General features: G+C 56.4%; 1 protein-coding gene across 1 annotated transcript; it reads left to right on the plus strand.

Moving 5' to 3' along the window:
• The first annotated feature begins 1,348 nt into the window (after nucleotides 1-1,348).
• Nucleotides 1,349-22,955, plus strand: PODN (podocan). The gene is made up of 11 exons (XM_063105645.1): nucleotides 1,349-1,430; nucleotides 8,123-8,439; nucleotides 9,859-9,952; nucleotides 11,331-11,395; nucleotides 12,531-12,640; nucleotides 13,451-13,607; nucleotides 13,968-14,083; nucleotides 14,657-15,314; nucleotides 18,361-18,509; nucleotides 19,633-19,843; nucleotides 22,006-22,955. Exons 2-10 carry the CDS (start codon nucleotides 8,128-8,130, stop codon nucleotides 19,814-19,816), a joined length of 1,845 nt encoding a protein of 614 aa, XP_062961715.1. The 5' UTR covers nucleotides 1,349-1,430; nucleotides 8,123-8,127; the 3' UTR covers nucleotides 19,817-19,843; nucleotides 22,006-22,955.
• Nucleotides 22,956-23,982: the final 1,027 nt, after the last annotated feature.

Consider the following 23,982-nt stretch of genomic DNA (forward strand, 5'->3'; position numbering starts at 1 on the left):
GTTCTTGAGTTCTTGATGTAATGGAAACAAATAGTGCTGGGTTCAAATTTAGACACTACACTTGCCTGCTCAAATTACCTCCGTGTTTTCATCATGGAAAGAACTTGGCCTGTGGAGAAGGGTAAACCTGGGTTCAAAACCTCAGCTCTGCCAGTTAATGGCCATTTTACTTGGTCAGTCACTTATCCTTTCTGAGGCCGTCTCCTTACCTGTAAGTGGGAGCAACAGCAGTTCTTCAGGCTGGTGAGGATTAGACAGTAATGCATTAGGTCTGTTCAGGATGTCATGGCGGCAGCAGCAGCGGCGGTGGCAGCAAAAGCGGCAGAGAGTGAAAGATCTGGAGCTCGTTCACATAAGCCATTCATTCATTCAGGGTTCTGGTAATTTAAGGTGGTCCCACGTGTGATTTATTTATCCTTCTCCCTCCCCAGCAGGAAGGCAGCCAGGTGAAGCAGCCGCAGGTGCCTTGCCCACAGGTCAGAGCAGGTATGGGGGAGAAGCTTGTTAAACAGCGGAGGTGCCAAGTACCACCTAAACCAGCCCCACTGTCTTCCACCGCTGAAGTCCCTGGCGCCAAACAGTGTTGTTCCAGCTGCTGGTAGTTAATGCTTCTTTACTTGGAAACGTTTTCAGCTCCTGGGAGCAATATGGTGCCTCGAGGGCTCACTGTTCACCCCCCTTGTACCCCTGAGACTGGGATTTGCATGCACCCGACCCGCAGCCCAATTTACCATCCTTCAAGGCTCACCAGGCTGTGGGTGGGTGGGGTGGAGGGTGGCGCTGAGAGCGGGGAACTTTTCCGGGAAGGGGCCCAGCAGGGTCCTGGCTGGCTGCCCTATTAGCTATGGACCAGGACCCCAGGGTGGGAGAGTGAACGGAAAGGTACGCGTGCCTGGAGCGGCTGCAAATCCTCCGTCGTGAGGAAGAAACTGAGCTCAGAGACACTGGGTCTAAGGGCCTCTCCCCGGCCCCCCTTCAAGGTGCTGGGGCCTAAAGGGGGTCCAGTTGCAGTGCGGAAGGCTGGGAACTAGGAAGCTTTGCGGGCTAGACACCCCGCCTTCCCGGTCTCCCGCGGGGAGGGGGGGGCGTGGCGCAGCGGGCCCCGCCGGGGTGGAGAGGGGTCGCCGCGGCGGCCCTGCCTGCCCGGGAAGTGGGGCCCGGCCAAGTCCAGCGCGGGAAGAGGGCAGGCCCTCCCCTGCCCGCGCCTGGGGGACCCTACGCCTGTGTCCGGAGCAGACCGGCGTCCAGCAGATGCACGCGGGGGAGAGGGGGCGGGGGAGAGGCGGGGAGGAGAAAACCCACAACAAAACTTGCGTCGCGGAGCGCACGGCTCGACTTGAATGGAAGGAGCCAGCGCCCGCGGAGCGCAGCCGACACTCCGGGGAGCGCGTTCGGCCGGCGGGGCGCGGCACTGCACGGAGGCGCAGCAGGTACCGGGCGCAGGCGGCTGGGGGCGCCGAGGGGCCGGGGGCCGAGCCTGGGCAGCAGACTCAGACTTCCCCGCCTTCTCCGGACGGCCCCAGCAGCTGTACGGGGCGGGGCCGCCGCGTCTCACCCCCTCCGTCCGACCCTGCACCCAGGGCATGGCCGGAGATCTTCCCCTCCGGGGTGCGACCCCTGCGCCATCAGCACCCGGGCAGGGGCCTTTTCTCCTCTCTGGCCCGAGACTGGTCCCAGCCCCCGGGCCCCTCCCGCTGCGCACATCTGGAAAGAATCTGAGGGCGAATGGGAGGCGGGTGGAAGGACGCGGCGGGCGACAGGGAATGTGGGGGCAGGTGGAACTGGGCAGGGGCGTGGACCCCTCTGCCTAGAGCCCGGGTCCAGCGTTTCCCGCGTCTTTCCACATCAACTCATCTGGGGCCCCAGTTAGTTCAACCTCCGACCTCCTTACGGATAGAGAAACTGAGGCCCAGAGAGGGGCAGAGATCCGCCCGCAGGGCGGGTGGACAGGTGAGGCGGACCCCGCACGTGCGTTGCCCAGACCCGCTCCGGGGCTCGGCTCCCCCGGCCGCTGCGCCGCCCCAGCCCAGCGCTGCGCACAGGCTGAGCCAAAAGCTCTCAACCGACGGCCTGGAATCCGTCTGTCTGTCTACGCGGCTGCTTCCCGTCGTGACAGCTGAATGAAGAGGGGGTAGGGGGGTGAGCGGCCGCGGAGCGCAAGGAGCAAGGTCGGCGCCCTGCTGCTAAATGCAGCTGAAGCCCCAGGTTGCGGGTGCCTAGGGCGGGGGAAGAGATCTCGGCGTTGGAATACCTGACGTACCGACAGGTGGAAGAGGAGGTGGCGGCAGAGGCGGTGGTGGTGGCAGCGAGCTCCTAGTGGCCTCCGGGGCTGGGGTTGGGGATGGAAGGCAGCTGCAGCCTAAACTGGGGAGGAGCAAGCGCGGTAGCACGGGGCGAGCGCCCTGGCCGGGGCGCATGCGGAGCTGACGGTCCCCGGTCCGGGAGGCGCAGAGGGATGCGGACCCAGAGCCTGGAGCAAATTACGGACCTGTCGAGGCCCACGCAACCTGAGCGTTTGCCTTTTGAGTTCGGGTCAGCCGGGGAAAGGGAAGCTGTGATCTGCCTGATTCCAAGAAGCACCACTTGTGTGAGCCGGGAGAGCCCCTAGGTGGTCCTGCCCCCCACCCCTCCCTTGAACAGAAACCCTCCGCAGTGGGAAGGTCAAGGTGAGGCGGGGGTGGGGTGGGGGGCAGATGACAGGTCTCACACCACTCGGAAGAGCCTGTGGGCTGCCATGGGAAAGACCAGTGACTGGACTGGGGGTTCTGTGCCTTATGGCCACTCTTGGGGCCTAGGACTCAGTCTTCTCTAGCCTATAATGCAAGTTAAGAAGTGTCAGATTCAAATGACTGTGTTCACGTCCTCTTGTGGGAGCATACTTTGTCCCTTCTGTCTGAATCTTGGATGGGGGGTGACTGACAGTAGCACCTTTAGGCCTGGTAGAGTCATACATAAGAACACTGACCATGACCTGCCTGGAGCCCTTGATGGCTCCCTATCACTAATAACTTCGCACTGTGGCCTATGCTCTTGGCAACCTAGGCCTTCAGCCCCAACCTCCCTCCCCGTTTACCTTTTCTTAAACAAACCTCACCCTTCTCCCATCCCACACCAATACCTTTTGCTTGTGCCCTTCCCTCTGCCTGGAGTGCCTGACCTCCCCTTTGTCCACTTGGAGAACTCCTACTCAGTCTTCAAGACCCCCTCAAGGCAGGGGCAGAAGATTCAGATTTTAGTCCTGGCCTTGCTTTAACATACTAATCTGTAAATTGAGGGAGTCACACCAGATAATATTGCAGATGTTTTCTAACTCTGCCTTTCACAAACTCATTCATTCATTCAGCAGGGAGCCAGGGGAGGCTCAGCTGAGCCCTGAAGGATGAAGTGGGCTGGTGGTGTGGTGGGAGCACTCAGGAACACCCTAACCCAGCCAAGTGGCAGGAGAGGCTTCCTGAAGCGGGGGCATTTGAGGAAGTTTTCTATGGATAGCAATGGGAGCCCCTTTGCGCTTGAGATCCGAAGCTGCAAAATAGGAAGACAAACTTTTAGTCCTGGCATTTCTATTAGAGTCAACAAGATGCAGCCGTTTGGGGCCCCATACAGAGCAGGTGATCAGTGAATTTTTAGTGAATTTTTACTGAATTTGAGTGGAGGAGGAGGGTGGTGCTGGGGGCTGAGGAGCTGCCTCCTGATTTGGGTTTTCCCATTCCTTCCTCTAGTCCTGCCTTAATCCCCCACTGTGTGCCTCGAAGCTTGGTTCCCCAAGCTGGAGGTAGGGGGGCAGCGAATCCCACTTACTTCCTCAGTAACAGTAACCCTGTGTATGGCACACCTACCTGGTGCTAGCATCGTGCTAGGCCGTCATTTCATTTAATCCTCACCAGTAGCTCCCATCTCCATTTCCTAGTCTAGTAAACAGGGGCCCAGAGCAGTGTGGTGACTTGTCCAGGCTCACACGGCAGTCAGGATTGGAACCTATGTCCTTCCATCTCTAAAACTCTCCAGTGAGGAGGAGCTCACCACAGACTAAGCTGCCCCTCTGTCCCAGGGGTGTGAGTTGTTCCTCCCCAGGTGGACTTGAAGCCCCTGGAGACCAGGCATCTGCTGTGTCCTCTGTTTTTCCCCACACACCTTCCACATGGCTAGGCACACAGAATAGGTTTCGGGGGTTTATCTTGCTCCACATTCTTAGAAAAACAAGGTGGAAATTGAGACTCAGATTGGTCAGTGGTGGGGCCAAGGTCATACAGCAAGCCAGGTGGTAAAGCTGGAGCTGCCCAAGATCCCAGGTCCGGCTGGGGGGAGGAGAGTTGCCATGCTTTTCCCTCGAAGACAGCTCCTCCTTTCCATCCCTGTGTCCAGCACCCCCATCTCTGCCCAGACCAGGCTCATCATCCCTTGCCTGTGCCATTGTACAGCCTCACAGTCCATCCATAACCAGCCAGTGTCACACTCCTGTCCTTCCATGGCTCTTCATCCTCCAAAGATGAAGCTCACACTCCCGAACCTGGCCTTCGTGTACCTCCTTGTTGGCTGGACATGTGGCCACTGTGCCCACTCATATCACTGCCAGTCCCCATCCCCCACCAGACAGTTATGAGCTTCGTAGAATTCATAGTGTGGACTTTCTTGCCCCTAGGCCTCTGCACACGCTGACCTCCTTGACTGTATTTCCCTTTCTCTTTAGCCTGACATTCATCCTTCAGAATAGCTGGATCAGGCATCTCTTCTTCTGGGAAGCCTTCTCTGGCCCAGGCAAGGTTAGGCTTCTTCTGGGCCCCGATGGACTCTAAGCTTTCCCCATACCTCTCATGACACTGGGATTATAATACTCAGTTTACACATGATGCTGTAGACCAGCACTGTCCAATAGAAATATGTGAGCTACAAATGCAAGCCACATTAAAAAGAGCAAAATGAAACAAACTTAATTTTATTTTATTTAACCCAAGTTATCCAAAATATTATCATATAATCAATATAAAAATAAAAATGAGATATTTTGTGAGATATCATCAATATTAGTATTAATGAGGTATTTTACACTTTTTTGGTGCTACATCTTTGAAATCCATGTATACCACACATTTTTATCCATGGATAAAAATCCATGTTTTTATAACATGTCTCAGTATGGACTAGCCACATTTTAAGTGCTCAATAGCCACATGGGGCAAATGGCTACTGGAGCGGACAGTGCAGCTGTGAGCTTCACAAGGGCAAGAGCCATGCCTGAGTCTTTTGTCTGGGTTCCCAGCACCCAGCTTGGCCCAGGGGAGAGCAGCATAGCATTGTACTTGAGACCTGGGATGGGAACTTGGCTTTGTCACTTAACAGCTGTTACATTGGCCGGTCCCAAATATAGACATTGACAGCTCCCTGATCTATAAAGTGGTGATAACATTTTCAATATGATTCAGAATGTTTATATAAATTAAATATTTTTATGGATATAGTTTACAGATTTTTACAGATATAAAACTGAAGTTGAGGGAGGCAGGACAGCCTGTCCAATGAATGTACAGAATATGTGAGGACCAGAGTTCCTTCTCCTGGATACTTCCTCCTGGTCTCCTGCCCTGATTGAATTGGGGCTGGGGCATGTTCCAGCACTCCGCCTCTCAGAGCCCCAATCTGCAGGGGGCGTCAGACGGGCAAGGAGGCAGGAAGCTTGCTCCAGTCTAATGCTGGCGGTTCTAGGGGCTGAAGGCTGTTGGAACTAGCTGTGGTGTGCTCATGTGCCGTGCGCATGATGGTCTGTGGACTAGCATTTGGTCAGGGGACAGGTGTAGTAGAAGTGTGGCAGGGCGAGCATAGGGCCAGGATGCCATGGGCATCCCTTGCTGCTGCCGACTGATCTCTGAGCCCAGGAACTCTGTGTGTGCTATCTCCCTGGTTCTCTAGCAGGACCCAGTCTGTCTGGGCCATGTGGCCCTGTAGGGTCAAGCAAGCCTGGCTGCCGTCCCTCTTCTCCCTTCTCACACCTTTTCCCTCTGGGGACCCATGTTCCTCAGGACCCCATGCACCCCCACCCAAGTCTGGGTGGGCAATGGTTATTGGTACTGGGGTCTGCCACACCATAGGGCCTTATTTACCTCACCTGTGTCCCTGGTGCCCAGCACAGAGCCGGGTGCAGACGGGGCCTCCTCTTAGAGAGTTGGCGGAGCCAGTGATGGAAGCAAAGCGGTATGTGAAATAGCACAGCAGCCACTGGCAGCTGGAATTCATAGATGGCCAGAGAGTCTGCAACACCTTCTGGGGGGAGGTAGGCCTAGGCCTGTGTTGAAAAGCCCAAGTGGGAAGGTGAGGAAGCAGGGACTCTGGGGTGGGTGATGTTGTGGTTGGGCTGCAGGGCATGCCCGCGAGCAGATGGTTAGTTGTAGGAAGAGCTCAGGTTCATTGAGCACTTAATGTGTGCAGAACGTGCATCTCACTGACACCTCACAACCTCCCCACGAGGACAGTTCTCTTATCATCCCCAAGGGTAGGGGAGGAGGCTGAGGTTCAAAAAGTTACAAAACTTGCCCCAAGTCACATAGCTGATAAGAGCCAGAGCTGAGACCTCAGCCCTGGCTGCTGGCTCTGAAGCCTTCTCAACCAGACATCAGTGTCATTGTCAAATTCCCAGTTTACCAAACCCTCCGAGGCCAAATGTCTCATCAGACTCTTCTAACTGCTCAGTGGGTTGTAGTTCTCGATTGAGAGGTGGGCGGAGAGGCTCAGCCCAAGCCAGGCACTGCTCAGCCCAAGCCCTTATGCTCGCTGCAGCGCCTCCTGCTCACTTGATGAAGCATGTTACTGTGCCCAGTTGCTAGGTAGTGATAGCAGCTCCTCACCACCTGATAGGTGCCAGGTACTTTACATCTGTTATCTCACTGACTCCTCACGGCAGCTGTGAGTTTAGATGTATTGTCTGCATCATACAGATGAGGAAACTGAGGCTCAGAGGGGAGAGCCCCAAAGTGGTGGAGGTGGGACTCAAACTGGGTCTGTGGGATTTTAGAGTCAATGTACCTGAGCTCCTGCTGTCACAACTTGTCACATCCTAGAGATGTCTGAGTCCCTGTAAACTCAGGGATCCAGCCCTGAGCCAAGCCTAGGCCCATGGGACTGCTGGCACAATGGCACCCCAGCATCTTCCTCAGTGGGCCTGAGACCTTCCCCGGCACCCCCCCCCCCACATCCTGCTGCACCAGGGGGCCATGCTGGGGAGTGGTCTCCTGCAGGTAGCAGTGGGCATGTGAGCACACCAGGCCCTGGTTAGGACAGCAGAGGGTATAAACCTCAGCAATGGGACAGGGGAGGGCATGGGGGCAGCAGCCCCATTCACTAATACCTTTTCTATGCCAGGCTCTGGGCTTGGCCTGCACCCAGACATGGAGAGTTGCCCACAACCTTGTGTGGGGAAAAGACTCCTCTGCATATTCGCAACCCAACCCTGCTAATGCTAAGCCCTGGGGCAGCGTATAGTGGAGAGCTCTGGGGCATCTGAGAATCTTCCCCATCATAACACTGGAGTCCAGAAGAAAGGGGAAGGGCATTCCAGGCAGAAGGAACAGCATGTGCAAAGGCCCGGAGGGAGAAACTACTAAATAGTCTTGTGTTACTGGGGGCAGTTAGGGGAAGGAGTTGGGAGAGAGGCAGAGCCAAGTATGAAGATCTGAGAATGGCAAGCTAAGAGTTGAGACGCACCCTGCTGGTACTGGACTGCAGTGGCCTGTGGCTGCCAGAGGAGAAACAGGGTCTCCCAGCATGGCCTGTGCCAGGGCAGCAGGAGCTCAGCAAAGACCAGGTCTTGCCTCAGCTTCCCCTTCTGAAATGGGGGGTACAGATTCCTTGGGGCCAAGACTGGTGAGGGTTGCAGTAGGTTTTGCAGACCAGCCTAAGGACAGGGCTTCATCTTCCCACCCCTCCAGGGGGCAGCCCAGATGACAGTTGACTGGGATGGGGAGGGAGGCCGTTGACAAATCAGCTGGGTGCCGAGGACAGGGTCCAGAGCAGGCACTGCCTGTGCCAGAGAGGGCCCAGTTGTGACTCTCGAGGGCCCTAGCTGTTTACCCACTGTACCTAACAGATGGTCAGCCCTGGTGTGAAGGTGGGTCTGACTCGACTCCTCCTGCAGGTACCATGGCCCAGAGCAGGGTGCTGCTGCTCCTGCTGCTGTTACCACCGCAGCTGCACCTGGGATCTGTGCTTTCGGTGAGGGCCCCGGTGTCTGGCCAAAGCGGTACCCACAGCCTGAGACCTGAAGAGAACGAATTTGTGGAGGAGGAGCCAGTGCTGGTCCTGAGCCCTGAGGAGCCAGGGCCTGGCCCAGCTACAATCGACTGCCCCCAAGACTGTGCCTGCTCCCAAGAGGGTGTCGTGGACTGTGGTGGCATTGACCTGCGTGAGTTCCCAGGGGACCTGCCTGAGCATACCAACCACCTGTCCCTGCAGGTGAGACCAACATCATGCCAGTGGTAACCAGGGGCTGGCCCCTGCACTCATGGCCCCCATCCCAGAATCACCAACACTCATGGTAACCTGTTCACCTAGAACCTTCAATACTGTGGCTCCCCACCCCTAGATACAGGGTGCTAGGGCAGGTCAGACTGACAGAGTCCTGGTCCCATCCACATGGCACCCCCTCTTGATGTCCCAGTCACAGGGCACCGTGATATTATAACCTGCTTTGTTCACTTTAGGAGTGTGGGCTGAGGCCCAGTAAGTAGAGTCAGGCTCTGTCTGAAAATGGACACAGACCTGCCTGACAGCTGACCCTCTGAACAGACAGTCAGGGCACTGCAGATGCTGTTACCAGAACAGCAAAACCAGAGCAAAGGACTAGAGTGCTCTGGAGGATCAGAGGACAGAGTGCTCTCCCCTGCTGAGGCACAGCTGGACTTTGGAACCTTGAGAAGTGAGACATTGTGTTCCAGAATGGGGGACTCTGGAAGCCCTGGTGCACCCATGATAGCCTTGTGTGGCCCAGCAGCCCTGTGGAGTGGGAGAGGCTGTTCTACCCATTTCCAGAGGAGGTCAGACCTGTGAGGGAAGGTGACCTATCCATGGTCACGCAACACGTGTGGGTCTGGGCAGGCAGCTGTGGGAGCCCAAGGCCAGGATAGCCAATGAGGGGACAGGACAAGGTAAAGATAGCTCTTATAGTTGGTTCAGGTGCTCGTTCATTCCTACGTAGACTATCTGTTGAGTACCTGCTCCACGCCTCCGGTCCTGTGTGGGATGCTGGGCATGTAGGGAGGACTTGGACACTTCCTGCCTGTCAGGTGCTCACAGTGTGTGGGCGAGGCAGAGACCCACACAGATAGAGATATCAGATGGAAGTAGGACTTGTGCCTACTTCCATCTGATATCAGTAGGAAGACGCCCAGAGCAGGCTTCTAATCCAGCCCCCATCCAACCCAGGAAGGCTTCTGGAGGAAGTGCTACTTGCCCCAAGTGTTAAAGCATTCCAAGAGGGGTGGGGACTGCAGGGCCAAGAAAGGGAAGCAAAAGTGGTTCTGGCTTGGGGAATAGCTGTGGACACCTGTCACTGAGTGGGAACACTCGGGGAGCAGATCTGCAGGGTAGACAAGTTTGAGCTGCCCATGGAGGTCCATGTGTTGGCTCATAGAAGGAGGGACTCACACATTTGTTGTGGTCACTGCTATTGTGTCCCCAGTGCCCATATCGAGTCTTGGCTCAGAACCGGCACTCAGGGTCTATCTGCTATGGGGGAGATCCTAAGGGAAGTGCCCAACAGAGGCACTGGCTCCTAGGACTGGGGATTAGGGGAGGGGCAGGAGCCCTGGACACTCCCCCACCAGGCTGATGCTGGCTCCTCATCGCCAAACCCCACGCCCGACATCTCCCCAGAACAACCAGCTGGAGAAGATCTACCCTGAGGAGCTCTCTCGGCTTCACCGGCTGGAGACTCTGAACCTTCAGAACAACCGCCTGACTTCCCGAGGTGAGGGGTTGCCCAAAGCCCAGGGTTGGGGACACAGGTAGGGACTCGGGGCCTGAGTGGTGCCAGATGCCAGAGCTTGGCCCTGCAGATCCTGAGATTCTACAGAGAAGAGCAGGCCTGGGCTGGGTTGGCAGCGGAGCTGCATGAGGACCACCTCCACACGCACAAGGGGCTCCCTCTTGCCACCTAAAAGCCACCCTTGGGTGTTTCTGAGACCTGGGAGACAGGCCGGGGGAGGCTTTGGAGAAGCTTAGCTTCCTAGGACCTTCTCTTAGAATCGTCAATTCACAGAGAACCTTTAGCATTAAAGGATTGTAGAGTCCTCAAATTTTAAAAAGTTTTTTTTTTTTTTTTTTTCCTGATGAGAATAATACATGGTTGGGAGAGAAAATTTGGAAAATAAGATGGAAAGAAAAAAATAACACTCATATTTCAGCCACTTGGAATTAATCACTATTGATATTTGGGTATACTTCTTTCCATTTTTTAAAAAGCAGCTTTATTGAGGTATAATTTATAAAATGTAAGATTTAACCAATTTAAAGGTACAATTCAATGAGTTTTAGTAAGTGTATACAGTTGCGCAGCTATCACCACAACCCAATCTAGCCTTTTTTTCTTTGCATTTTAAAATTCGTAGCTGAACTCATATTGCAGATATTATAACCTGCTTTGTTTCACTTAGCAATTAGCTCAGCAGCATTTCTCATGTTGCTAAAGCTCTCACTGACCGTCACTGTACAAAGCAGCAGCAGGGTATTCCATGGAGGGCTGTACCACGGTTTATATAACTGTTCCCTCTTGTTAGAAACTTGGGTGGATCCCAGCATCTGGGGGTCTTGGAGCCTGGAACCGAGTGTCAGAGGCCGGCCTCAGGGCTGGAGAGGAGCCATCCTGGCCAGGCTCCCTGCGACAGCTGAGTCCTGACACTACCTCTGCCAGATGGGGCAGGGGCAAGCCAGGTGGTGGGGACGTCCAGGGCCCTCGGCCCCGCCCTGCATGGAAACATCCCAGCTCGGCCCCACCTGCCATGGATGGGGCTGGGGATGAAGAGGGAACAGGAAAGAGTCAGGTCGGGTCCTCTGCCTGGTGGCCTGACCTTACCGGGATCATTCCCACTCAGGGTGAAGGATCACTCAGTCCCTCAGCAGACACTTAACTGCTTGCTCCTTTGGGCTTGGACCCGTGTGAGCAAGGAGAAAGAAAATGGGGCCGGGCAAGCCTGTTGGGACTGACTGAGAAGGGATCTGAGCTGCCCCTGGCCCCCACTGCTTGTCCTGGCAAGTGGGGTGGCCATGGGGGAGGAGGTGGGCGCTCGCAATGCTCCCCTGTAGCGTCTCCTTCATCCAGGGCTCTGACCGATGCCTGTACTTTGAAGGGCTCCCGGAGGAGGCGTTTGAGCATCTGACCAGCCTTAATTATCTGTACCTGGCCAATAACAAGGTGAGGGGCCTGAGGCAGGGCGGGGGCATGCTGCCCTGTCCTCCTGGTGCTGTCTTCCACTGAGTTCTGTGAACTTTTGCCAGGGCCTTTACTCAGCTGGCCGCTGGGTCCCCGTTGCTGCACAGACATTTCCCAGTGGGGGGGGGGGGCAAAAGAGACCCCAGGCCGGTAACTCAGGGCATCAGAGTATGTCAGATAATAAAGACAGAAGCCAAGGCCTACAGGAGTATAGGGGAGGGAGAGCTTGTCCCCACTGGGGAGGGGGCACTTAGAGTGCTTCCTGGAGGAGATGGCATTTGAGCAGGGGCATGAAGAGTAATAGGATTCCAGCCAGGGGCCCCGGGGGAGGGCATTATAGTAGAAGGGACAGCGTCAGGGAAAGCACAAAGGCACTCAAGCTTAAGATATTTGGCCCCTTCTCCCTCTGAACTCCTCTGAAGTGATCCCTGCCCTCCCAGGCTTTGACTCTCATCTGCATCATGGCCACGCCCAGTGGCAGTCTCCAGCCCTTTCCACTCCTCAGGCTGGAGACTCAAAGATCTGCCTGCCTCCTTGACTTCTCTGCTAGATGTCTAATGGAAATAGAGCTACTGCGTCCTGCCCACAGCCACCAAACCCCATCTCCTCCGTATTCCCATCCGTGTAAAGGACATTTCTAACCACCTACAGCACCACTGGTGTGAGCCACAGATCCAGAAGTGCTTCTGGATTCTAAGCTCCCCTTACCCATGTCCAGTCCACGGCACGTCCCCAGTCCCCCATGGCACTAGGCTGCCACCCCTCACGTGGATGCCACTGCTTCCTCATTTGCTCCCCATCCTTCTCCTTAGAGCAGCCAAAGCGACCTTTAAAAGTCATATCCTACTTCTACCCTTCCATGCACCCAGGATGAGCCCAGGAGGACAGGCAGGGCTGGAGACAGGTCTGGAGGGCTTTGAATGCCAAGCTAAGGGCTGGGGGAGCTGGGAGGGTTTTTTCTTGTTTTATTAGGGGAGTGGGAAGGTCTCCATATTAGGAAGATGGCCCTGGTTACAGGGAGGAGAAAATTAAAGGGGCCAGATGAGCAGCAGGCAGTGGCACCCAGAGCTGGCCTCTGCCCCCATTGGTCTTTCTGCCCCAACTCTTCCCTTTCCAGCTGACCTTGGCACCCCGATTCCTGCCAAACGCCCTGATCAGTGTGGACTTTGCTGCCAACTATCTCACCAAGATCTATGGGCTCACCTTTGGCCAGAAGCCAAACTTGAGGTCAGAGTCAGAGGGGTGGCCCTAGGCTCAGACTGGGGAATGGGGCAGGGCTGAGATGGAGGCTGCCTATCCTGTGCGAACATGGACAGGCCCTGGAGGAGGGACTTGTGCAGTGGGGCTGCAGTGGAGGGACATCCAGGTGCTGGAGGAGCAGAGGATAACTATGTTAGCTCCCTGAGGGCAGGGTCTTGTTGGTTATGTCCACTGTTATATCTTCAGAGTCTAGACAGGCCTGGCCCATAGTACATACATTGATTTATACACAAGTATGTGTACATGTACGTATATATTTAATATATTATGTGATATATTTACTATATATTTGCTGAATGAATGAGGGTCACCTCCTCTGAGCCAGGCCCTGTGCTGGGCACTGGGGGCAAAGGGGCAGGCAAGGATAGGCCCTGTCTTCAGAAAGTCCTGTAGAACCCAGAGCCAGACTGTGTGGGGAAGGCAGGCAGGGACGAAGGAGCTGAGAGGGAGGCAAGGACTCCAGGCCATGGAGGTTGGGGGTTGGCTGAGGACCTTGAAAAGTGCGGAGGAGCCTGACTGGGAGTCAGGAAATCCTATTTCTGCCACTAACTTCTTGGGTGATTCTGGTGGGGCATGGCTCCTTCTGGTCCTTGGTCCCCTCAGCTGTGTAGGCAGGGTCTGAGGCTCTTCTAGCTCTGCACCCTTGGGTTTGAATGGGAGGAGAGCATTCTTGGGCCCTAGACTCAGGCTGAGCAGGGTTTGGAGGCTCACCAGGTGAGCTGGCTCAGGGGCCAGGGGGAGCCCAGGTGGGGCAAGGACCTGTGCCTTGACCCGCAGGTCCGTGTACCTACACAACAACAAGCTGGCCGATGCTGGGTTGCCAGACAACATGTTCAACGGCTCCAGCAACGTTGAGATCCTCATCCTGTCCAGCAACTTCCTGCGCCACGTGCCCAAGCACCTGCCGCCTGCCCTGTACAAGCTGCATCTCAAGGTGGGGAGGGGAGAGGGCAGGGAGGGGGACAGCTGACCCCACCGCCAGAGCATGTGAGCAGAGACTTGAAGCAGGGACAGCCCAGCCCACAAGGGCACAGGTGCTGCCTGCGTGAGGTTGTGGGGCCAAGAGCAGAGTCCACTGTGGAGAAGCAGGCAGAAGCCCGGTATCTGGCCTTTGGTGCAGGGCATGGGGGGTGGGGGAGGAGGGGGGACAGCTGTCAACACCATACCTAGGATGCTCCAGGCCTGGGTCTCCTTCTGGTGGCTCCCCAGACCCCCCTCCACACCTCATCTTGAGGCCCTGACCTTGCCCCTTGGGTCTCCCTCACACTCTCCTCCCTTCCTTCCCGCCCCACAGAACAACAAGCTAGAGAAGATCCCCCCAGGGGCCTTCAGTGAGCTGAGCAACCTGCGTGAGCTGTACCTGCAGAACAACTACCTGACCGATGAAGGCCTCGACAACGAGACCTTCTGGTGAGTCCCCATCTCACCACACCCTCATGTGACCATGCGCCCAGGAAGTTCCTCTCTGGGCTCACCACCCAGCCAAGCCCTCTCACACGCATCCCTTGCCCACCTCCCCTAGCTGATTTCCCTGGAGAAGGAAGTTTGAGGCTTGTGCTTCTGTCGACATCTCTGTGTCCAAAAACAAGCAATGTGTTATAGGTAGGGCCTGCCAAGATTCCAGAGAGGCAAGGAGGCATCTGCAGAGGTGGCCTTGGTGTGAAATACAAACTCGAACATTCTTGCTGAAGGCAAATATACTTTCATTTTCTAGGGCCCAGGGTAGCCACAAAAAGCTACCAAAAGATTAAATAGTGGTCTTCAAATAAGCTTCCATGTGTTAGAAACTGCTAGATCCATCCTACAGCAGCATACCATTTAGTCAACCCGTTGAGAGTCTGGGAGAGGACTGAGGTCCCCCAGTCAGTGAGTGGCAGAGCTGGGATGAATTAGAGGTAGTTCCCAAGCTAATTCCCCTGGGAATAATGGAAACAAGCGCAATGCGGGCTTGTGCCAACCGTCCTAATTCCCTCTTTCCCCTAGGAAGCTCTCCAGCCTGGAGTACCTGGATCTGTCCAGCAACAACCTGTCGCGGGTCCCAGCCGGGCTGCCACGCAGCCTGGTGCTGCTGCACCTGGAGAAGAACGTCATCCGCAGTGTGGACGCTGACGTGCTGACCCCCATCCGCAGCCTCGAGTACCTGCTGCTACACAGCAACCAGCTGCGGGCTCATGGCATCCACCCGCGGGCCTTCCAGGGCCTCAAGCGCCTGCACACGGTGCACCTGTACAACAATGCGCTGGAGCGCGTGCCCAGCGGCCTGCCCCGACGCGTGCGCACCCTCATGATCCTGCATAACCAGATCGCGGGCATCGGCCGCGACGACTTCGCCACCACCTACTTCCTGGAGGAGCTCAACCTCAGCTACAATCGCATCACCAGCCCGCAGGTGCACCGCGACGCCTTCCGCAAGCTGCGCCTGCTGCGCTCACTGGACCTGTCGGGCAACCGCCTGCACACACTGCCACCCGGGCTGCCCCGCAACGTGCACGTGCTGAAGGTCAAGCGCAATGAGCTGTCTGCCCTGGCGCGGGGGGCGCTGGCGGGCATGGCCCAGCTGCGCGAGCTGTACCTCACCGGAAACCGACTGCGCAGCCGGGCCCTGGGTCCCCGCGCTTGGGGGGACCTCGCCCATCTGCAGGTAAGGGGGAAGGGAGGGGGCTGGGCCCTGCCTGTGGTGGGTAGTGCTGTTATGGCTGTTCCGAGCCCATCTGCTGGGACCAGGTGAAGGAGATGTCTCTGATATGGCCAGGCTGAGCTCAGCACCTGCAGATCTAGGTTTGAGAAGGGCTGTGGGGGTAAGGGGAGGTCATGGCTGCAGGTAGGGGGATCCATGGTTCAGAACGACGGGGGGGTGGGGTGGGGGGGTGGGGGGGGAAGTTTGGGTGGCATGGAAGAGTCAAGCTCATCCACCTGCAGGGACAAGAAGAGGTGCCTGGAGAAGGTTGGGCCTTGGGGTGGGGGTGGGGGATAGGGGACCATGGCTTGGCTGTGGGCTGATGGCACAAGATAGCTAGGGATTGGGGAGTCTACTTGAGGCCTTCTGGGGCTGGTCAGTGGCTGTGGCTGCTGTGGCCACATGGTCAGAGTCAGGCAGGGGTGTCCAGGAATGTGAGAGCTCCCAACTCAAAGAGTGCGGCCCCAAAGGGAAATTCACCAGAGAACCTGGGAAGGAGGATGAGGTACAACCAGGTCAGGGACTGTTGGACTGCACCACTGGCTCACTGTTGGCCTGCCACAGCCCCTCTGCAGCCCTGCCAGGGCCCGCCCTTCACTACCAGACCTAACATAAGGGGCTCAGGACCTCTGTAAGCTGTCCCCTCTCCCAGATGTCCTCAGGGCTTGCTCCTCTCTTGGGGCTCTGCTCAAATGTCACCTCCACGGGAGGCCTTCCCTTACCCTGTGGCCTTGGCTTCCCTCTGCTCTGTTTTTCTTCATCACCCTCATCCCTGCCGGGTATTTGGTGGTCTGTTTGCTGCTTGTTGCCTTCCCCTCGAGCTAGATTGAGGGGCAGGCGTTTTAGTCTGCTGTGCTCACTGCTGTACCCATGGCCTCTGTGCGGTAGGCCCACAGTCAGTGCCGGGAAGGATGACGTCAGGGTTGCTGTCAGAATGGATGTCTGAGCAGAGCACAGCGGAGAGGCCTAGAGAGTGGGGATGGTGGGGGCAGAGCCCTGAGGTGGAGCAGGGTGGGACTTAGGGGCAGCTGGTCCTGCAGGTTTAGCTGGGGCCTCTCCTCATCCAGACCACCCCGCTGAGTGCCAGACACTGGTATTCAGCCACATGCGCATCCCTCTTGGGTGTTCCTCAGTGGCCCATTCTCAAGGGACCCCAAACGCCATTGTCTTCTCCTCCTTACCCACTTCTCCTGCTGCATTTTCTAACTCGCTGAAGGGACAGGATGGCATTCATCCAGCTGTCCACGGGAAAGCTGGAAGCCCCCTTGTCATCTCCATTTGCACTGCTGCCCGCTGGTAATGATGGGCTGTTGGGAGCTGCCAGTTCTACCACCATGTCTCTCAGTCCATCCACTTCTCTCCATCCCTGCTTCCCGCACCTGAGGCTGGGCCACCTTGTTTCTTGCCTGGACCCCAGCTTCCTAGGAGTGCTCCACTCCTGTACTCCATGTGCAGTCCCGGATAACTTGAAAAACCCATGCTCCTGTCCAGAACCCTTCTGTGGCTCCCTGTTACACTTAGAACCCAGGCCAGACTCCTTGCCATGGCCTTCAAGGCTTGCTCTGCTCCTGCTCCCAGCTCATACTGCCCCCTTTCCCACCTTGTTCACTGGAGATGCCTACTCATTCCTTCATGCCATAAGCCCTCACGGAGCTCCCACCATGTGCCAGATGCAGTTCAAGGACTGGGGACTCACTGGGGAATAAGACAGATGGAGGGCCACTGCCTTTCTGGAACATATACTTAGGACTCAGCTCAGGTGTCACCTCCTGCAGAAAGTCCTCCTTCCCCTCCCCCAGTGATGGGCAGGTTAGATATCTCCCTGGGCCTGGACCAGGGATGTCTTGTGGGGAACAGGGGAGGAATTCTTCCTCACACTGGATCTTTCTATAAGCAGCTGCTCCTGCTGCTTCCAAGCTCCCACCTGTGTTAACTGCCTTCTCCCTGGAAAGCTTTTCCTGACCCAAGGCTGGGTCAGTCCCCTCCCCTAGACATCCTCATCACATCCCAATTCCACTGGCTTGTCATCGTCAGATTTTGTGTCCATCTCCCCTGCCAGACTGGCTTCCTGAGGGCAGAGGCAGTGTCTGAGTGGATTCCACATGCCCAGTGCCCATGGGCAGTAAGGAACGCTAGAGTAGAGATGTCTGGAGGGCACCCCGTGCTGTGGGGACACAGAAGGAAGCAGGGAGACCTGCTGGCAGAGGAAGGCTCCCTAAAGTGCAGGAAGCTTGTGCTGCCCTTGAATCCTGATGGTGACTTGCCTGCATGTCTGGATTCGTGGCCCCCAGTTTCCTGAGCCTGAATCCAGCCTCTCAGGGTGAGGAAGGGAGCTTAGAGATCATGGCGTGCTGCCCCATGGCTGCACAGGTGTGTGGGTTGGGAGAGAGGCAATGAGGGTAGCCACAAGGCTAGTGCATGGCAGGTCTTCTGCCTTCTGCAGGTTCCTTCTGCTCCCTGGGAAACACATCCCTATTTCTCTGACTGCCAGCTCCTGGACTCCAGGCATGTGGTGACGCTGAGACTGACCAGCCTAGAGCCCAGAAGTTGTGCCAGGGTCACTGCGGGCCTTAGACCCTTGCTCCTGGCCCTTGCATATGTGTCTCCTGAGGTCCGTAAATAAACAGCCCCACCTATGCACCTCCCTCTGTGCCCATCCCGGGCCAGTGGAATAAGATTGAAAGGCTAGAGGATCCCTAGCCTTTGCCTGTCTGAGGTTTTTAGTCTGATGAGGTGATAGGTATGTTAAAGAGGGATAGGGACACCCAAACATCTTGGCGGTGAATTCATGTGGGAAGCAGAAGGGGCTGGTCTGGGTAGGATGCACATCAATTAGAACAAGGGTTTAGTGTCAGGCACACGAGGTTCCAGCATGTTGTAGACCCCCCACCACCACCACACACAGGGTTATCATTAGATTTAGATAGGCAGGGAGCTTGGTGGGGGTTTGGTAAGCCGTTAAGCACTTTATACAGGTGGGAGTCCCTGACTCCCCTGGCCACCCCCGCAGCTGCTGGACATCGCCGGGAATCAGCTCACGGAGATCCCCGGGGGGCTACCTGAATCGCTTGAGTACCTGTACCTGCAGAACAACAAGATTAGCGCCGTGCCTGCCAATGCCTTCGACTCCACACCCAACCTCAAGGGGATCTTTCTCAGGTAGTAGGTCCCCTGTTGCCCTGCACACACCCCTTTGGCACTTGTCCCAGCTCTAAGCAGACAGTTGGGAACAGCTCACAGGTAGAGGTCAGCATTCGAAGCCCGACTCCACTGCTGACTGGCTGGATACTCACAGAACCCCACCAAACCAATGTCTCAGCTCTCAAGGTGAGGACAGTCCTGGACAGGCCTGATATGATTCATAGGTTTGTAAAACCTTCAAAACCAGTGCACACAGGTGTCATTGATGTTACTGTGGCAGGAAAGGACTCCAGAGAGCCTCTTCCCAATGTATAGCTGGGAAAGCTGAGGACCAGAGATCACAGGTGACTGCTGTGTCCACAGCTACAGCAGACCCAGAACATTGATATTCAGGTCCTTGCTGGGCTGTGAGGATGAGAGATGAGGGTTTGTAATGATTCAGGGACCCAGCTCCCCAAGAATATGAGGGACTTCGGTGCAACAGAGCCAGGTGGCTCTTCCCATCACCCCATCCCCCCCACTCTTCCCAATCATAAAGAAGGGGATAGAAAACAGAAGAGCAGTGTGTGCACTCCCAGGGACTCTGCGGACCAGAAGGCCCTGGGCTTGGTAACAATAGGGTGGGCTAGCATGTGTCTCAGACTTCTGCAGGGGAGCCAAGGCACAGAGAGGTGAGGTGCCTGAGATCGGAGCTGCAACCCTCATCACCCTCAACCTGAGTATGTCCCTGGCCCAGCTCAGCCCTGGCCTTGCCTGCATGCCACTGCACTCTAGGCACTGCAGTGACTCCAGGCTGCCCAGCCCAGGAGCCTCAGCCTCAGGGTTAACACCAGAGGGTGCGTGGAGAGGTGGCGCCCATGTCTGCTCCTCCCAAAATGGTAGTGAGAGTGTCTACAAAGGCAGACTCCCCCTCACTTTACAGATGACTGGCCCAGTGTCAGCTCCTGCCCCAGCTGAAGCTGCCCTGAAGAATACCCCTGTATTCCTCACAATGCACCACGCTTCTCAGCCACGGCCTTTTCTATTAGCTGTGCCATCTTCTGGGAGGGCTTGTTCCCTCTCCCTTTATTTGCCGGGTGGGTAGGCACGGGACCCTCAGGTTGGGATCCTGGCATCGACCCCATGTGGATGGCTTGCACAGGTTTAACAAGCTGGCCGTGGGCTCTGTGGTGGAAAGTGCCTTCCGGAGGCTGAAGCACCTGCAGGTCTTGGACATTGAAGGCAACTTTGAGTTTGGTGACGTTTCCAAGGACCGTGGCCACTTGAAAGAGGAAGAGGAAGAGGATGAGGAGGATGAGGATGAAGAAGAAGAGGAAACGAGATAGTGACAAGGTGACACAGATCTGACCTAGGTAGGTAGTCTTTTGGGGAGGGCGTGAGGCACTCACTTCTCACCACACTTTCCTGTCCCTGACCCCAGTCTAGGGTCTTTCTGTCCATTCTTCGCCCTCCATCTTCTGCTTCATCCATTCATTTTGCAAACCTATGAGAGCACTTGGGATGTGCCAGGCGCTGGGTGAGAGGTTGGGTATAACAGCAAGCCTGCGGGAGGCCAGCACGTGTTGGGGAATTCTAATCCAAGGTGATGAGTCCTGTGAAGGGAGCCACCCAGGGGTGGGCTGGGTGTGTGGGTCTGGGGCTCAGGAGTGATGTCTTGAGACAGTCACTGAAGCTGCAGGGCCTGAGCTTGCCCAGGGACAGTAAGTGAGGGGGACAGGCACAGTGGGAGGGGAGCCTGCAGAGGAGACCGAGATGGAGCAGTCAGGAAAGGAGGCAGGAAAACCATGGACAGCGAAGGGCAGAGGGTGTTTGCACATGTATGTGCACATGCACACATGCTTACACATGCACCAACCCACATACACTCATGTGCACACATTCACAGAGCACACACATGCAGAACGCACGCCACATACATGCACGCGAAGATACACATGCATGTACTCTATGATGTGTGGGCATAGGCCAAGTACATTCTTGCATACACGCACACTCATGCATACCCACGCACACAGGCTTACATGCATATGTGCACACATGATATGTACATGCACAGGCTTCTCCAGAAGCAGGGGAGTCAGCCACATCAGTACTGCTGAGAGGCTGAGGGAGCTGAGCACTGCCAAGGGCCTGCTGGATTTATCCACATGGAGATTGTCCATGACATTGTAGGGAGCAGCCGCCCAGGTAGATGGGGTGGAGAGATGGCTAGAAAGGAAGTGGATCGAGGGAGTGTCAATAATCCTTTCAGGATGAGAGGTTGGTAGTAGAAAGGGGCTGTGAAGTTCAAGGAAGGCTCATTTCATTTGATGCCTCTTGTAAGGAGTGAAGCTGGTGTGGATGCTGAATGGGAGGCCAGCCTGGCAGAGGTTAAGCAGGTGATGGAGAGCCGGGTGTGGGGGCCACTGTGGGAATGGTAGCAGGGGCTGCCTTTGGCAGGAGGGATGGAGGGCTGAGTGGCTGTAGTCCCAGGCAGGTTAGTGGCTTGGGAGCTGGACATGAAGTCATGTCCACTTGATGCCTTCAGCTTCTGTTTTCCCTGTGCAGTAAGAGATGCTCAGCAGACCCAGGGTGGGGAGAAGATGGACAGTTGGACCCATCCATGGGTGGGTGTTGGGCCAGGTCTATGGGACAGGAGGGCAAGGAACAAGAAATTGAGTGTACTGGCGAGAGAACGGCTGAAGTCATGGATGCTGGGGTCAGGCTGGGTAGGGAAGGAGGGGCAGCCAGGAGGGCTGGTAGGCAGGGACACTAGAGAGGCAGGTTGGACAGTGGGCATGGTGGTGGCAAGTGGCCAGGAGGAGAGTCAATGTGGCCAGAGGCTAGTTAAGAGTGAGCTGTGCTGGGGGTCCCAGGGCCGGGGAAAAGCCATGAGAGGGGGCCGTGGAGAAAAGCCTGGAGTGGCTGTTGATGGCTGACAACAGCCCCTTGGTGGGTGTCAGAGGGAGTTAGGGAGGGGCCCAAGCTGATGATAGAGAGGAATGTGACAGGGGCAGGCACATCAGAGGAGGTGCTTGGGAGTTCCCTTCCCTACTCCTGGGGTCCTGGGGTATGAAGATGGAGTCCCTTCTGCTGAGGCACCATCCTCATGCAGAGCCAGGGGTCAGCAACAGAAGTGACTGGCCATTCAGTGAGGACCCTATGGCCCTCAGGAGTGGGGTGCAGAGTCCTGGGGTGGGAGGGAGAGAATCTACCCCCTCTGGAAGACATTGGCCATAGTTAGGTCAATTGAGTGGGACCCTGAGAGAGATCCCAGGGAGTGTTCGGTGGGACCCAAAGGCTCTCTAGTACCCATTAGTCCCATCCACGTTGGCTCGAGCACCTCCCAGTGGGCAGCCCTGCTGGCTCTGGGATCCCAGGGGCAACTCCCTCTCCTCAGTCATAGGAGCCTGGCCTTCCCAGAGCCCCTTCCAGCGCCTCCTGCCCCACCCAGCTCTAATCCACCTCCGCCAGGCTGGTTGCAGCTGACGGGTCTACCTTGACCTGGCCCCTGACTCTCCTACGTGTTCTGCAGGACAATGGACCGCCGGACTCCTTTCTGCAGCACAAGCCTGTGCCCTGTTACCCCCCATTCTGCCACACTCACACAGACACACCCAGTGCTACACACATGGGGTGTCCCACATGACATGGCCTGAACACAGTCTCACATCCCACCCCTTCCTGCAGTGTGTCCCACAGCCAGACATGTGTAGACACATGTCACACTCACACACACCCAACCTGGCCACACACACAGCCGGCTGCACATCATCCAGCAGACCAGCACACTGTCCACCCCACACCCAACATTGCTGCCATGCCCCCTGAGACACGCAGACTGGGGAAGGGTGGGACCCCTCCCTGGCACACACAGGTGCCTGCTCCTTCCCTTGTGGACATGTGCGCTCACAAACATGTACGTGCATGCACACGTGCGCGCGCGCACACACACACACACACACAGAGTCATGCACAGCCTTCCACAGCCTGTGCCTCCAACAGCTCTTGCCCCTAGCCAGAACTGGCCAGAACAGCTCACCATCTGCCCCATCCATCTGTCCGTCCATCCCCAGGAGAAGACGCAGAGTTACCTCCGTGCTCTGCGGCCAGGTGCCTGCTGCCCTCTGGAACTCACAAAAGCTGGCTTTTGTTCCTTTCCCTCCCTTTGGGGACAGGAACCTTCTGGACTGCTGCACTGGCCCCTCCCCCCTGTCCCCTCTTCCCCCAAGTGCTGGAACAGTCACTCTGCTGAGAGCCCTTCCTGCCCTGCCCTGGTAGGCCACAGGCATTTTTCTGATGGGCAGAGAGGGGCGGAGGCATGGGGCTGGGCTGAACCAGGCAGGAAGAACCCAGCCACACCAATGAGACAACTTTATTCTCTGGGTCTGCGGAGAAGTTCTGGGTGCCATTGGTTTTTCATTCTTTTTAAAGAAAAAAATGATGAAAATATCAAAGCTGATTATTCTTGTTACAGAAAAACTAATATAAAAGCATTATCCCTGTCCTTGCAGCCTGTGGCCGTGTCTGTGTGTGCTTCCTGCCAGGTGCTGTCTGGTGTCAGGTAGAGGTGGGCAGGATACAAGCACCTCAGCACCCTGGCCAGACCAGCAAGAGTCAGTGCAAAGTTCAGTTCTACCCCCCCAAAAAAGTTGCACAGGCAGAGGTCCAGGGGGCTGGGGCTTAGCCACAGGTAAGGAGGCTGGGAGGTATGTGCGGACCCTCAACTCAGTGGGAATCATCAGGTGGGGCTGGGACCCCACTGCCCCAGGCCCTCGAGCTCACTCTTCATTCTCAGAGGCTGAGCACCCAAGCCAAAGGACCTGAGGGCTTGGGGCACTCAAGGCTTACTTGGAGGGGTCGCCTTGGCACTGAGGAGGCACTCTCAATGGGGTCTGTCCCATGGAGGTGGAAGGGGACTGGAGGCAGGCCTGGGAGCTGGAGCAGAGCCAACTTGGGGGTCCAGGTCTCTGCAGGCCTTCCCAGGGAAGAGGTGACAGACAGCCCCAGTGTGCCAACCACACACCCCAGTGGCGGTGGCAGAGCCGGGACCAGGGGAGAAAACAGCAAGGAGGCGACACCCAGCTCTGAGAAAAGAAGGACCTGCTGGACAGAGCTGCCCCACAGTGGATTGAGAGGCCCGGAAAGTAGCAACCTCCCGCTACTGGAGGTGTGTCCATATGCTACTATCAGGCCTACGAAAGAGCAGACTACTGCCTTGCGGTGGGCCATTCTGGATTGCTGAAAGGGTCTTAGAAATGTGACACAAGGAAGGGACAAGTAAGCCCGTCCAAATGGAGGTGGGAGTGACTGATAGCTGGGTATCTAACCTCTCCTAGGTGACTAGGCCCAACAAAGGAAGGGTGCTCTCAGGGTGGGACCTACAGCTTCCAGGCCTGCAGTGGCAGAGGGTATCCTGGGGTTGAGGTCCTTTCTGGACTCCTCAAGACTATGACTCTGGAAGGAGGATGGAACTTCAGGAGTGGGGGGCTGGGAGCAGGTGCCTTCCTGA

The sequence above is a fragment of the Cynocephalus volans genome, chromosome 8, assembly GCF_027409185.1.
Source record: "Cynocephalus volans isolate mCynVol1 chromosome 8, mCynVol1.pri, whole genome shotgun sequence".
Classification (NCBI taxonomy): domain Eukaryota; kingdom Metazoa; phylum Chordata; class Mammalia; order Dermoptera; family Cynocephalidae; genus Cynocephalus; species Cynocephalus volans.

Bases quoted from the DNA above. Each gene is read 5' to 3' on its own strand.
- PODN (XM_063105645.1), top strand. From the start codon at position 8,128: ATGGCCCAGAGCAGGGTGCTGCTGCTCCTGCTGCTGTTACCACCGCAG. The intron at 8,440-9,858 runs GTGAGACCAACA...ACATCTCCCCAG, and splicing joins CCAACCACCTGTCCCTGCAG to AACAACCAGCTGGAGAAGAT. The intron at 18,510-19,632 runs GTAGTAGGTCCC...TGGCTTGCACAG, and splicing joins CTCAAGGGGATCTTTCTCAG to GTTTAACAAGCTGGCCGTGG.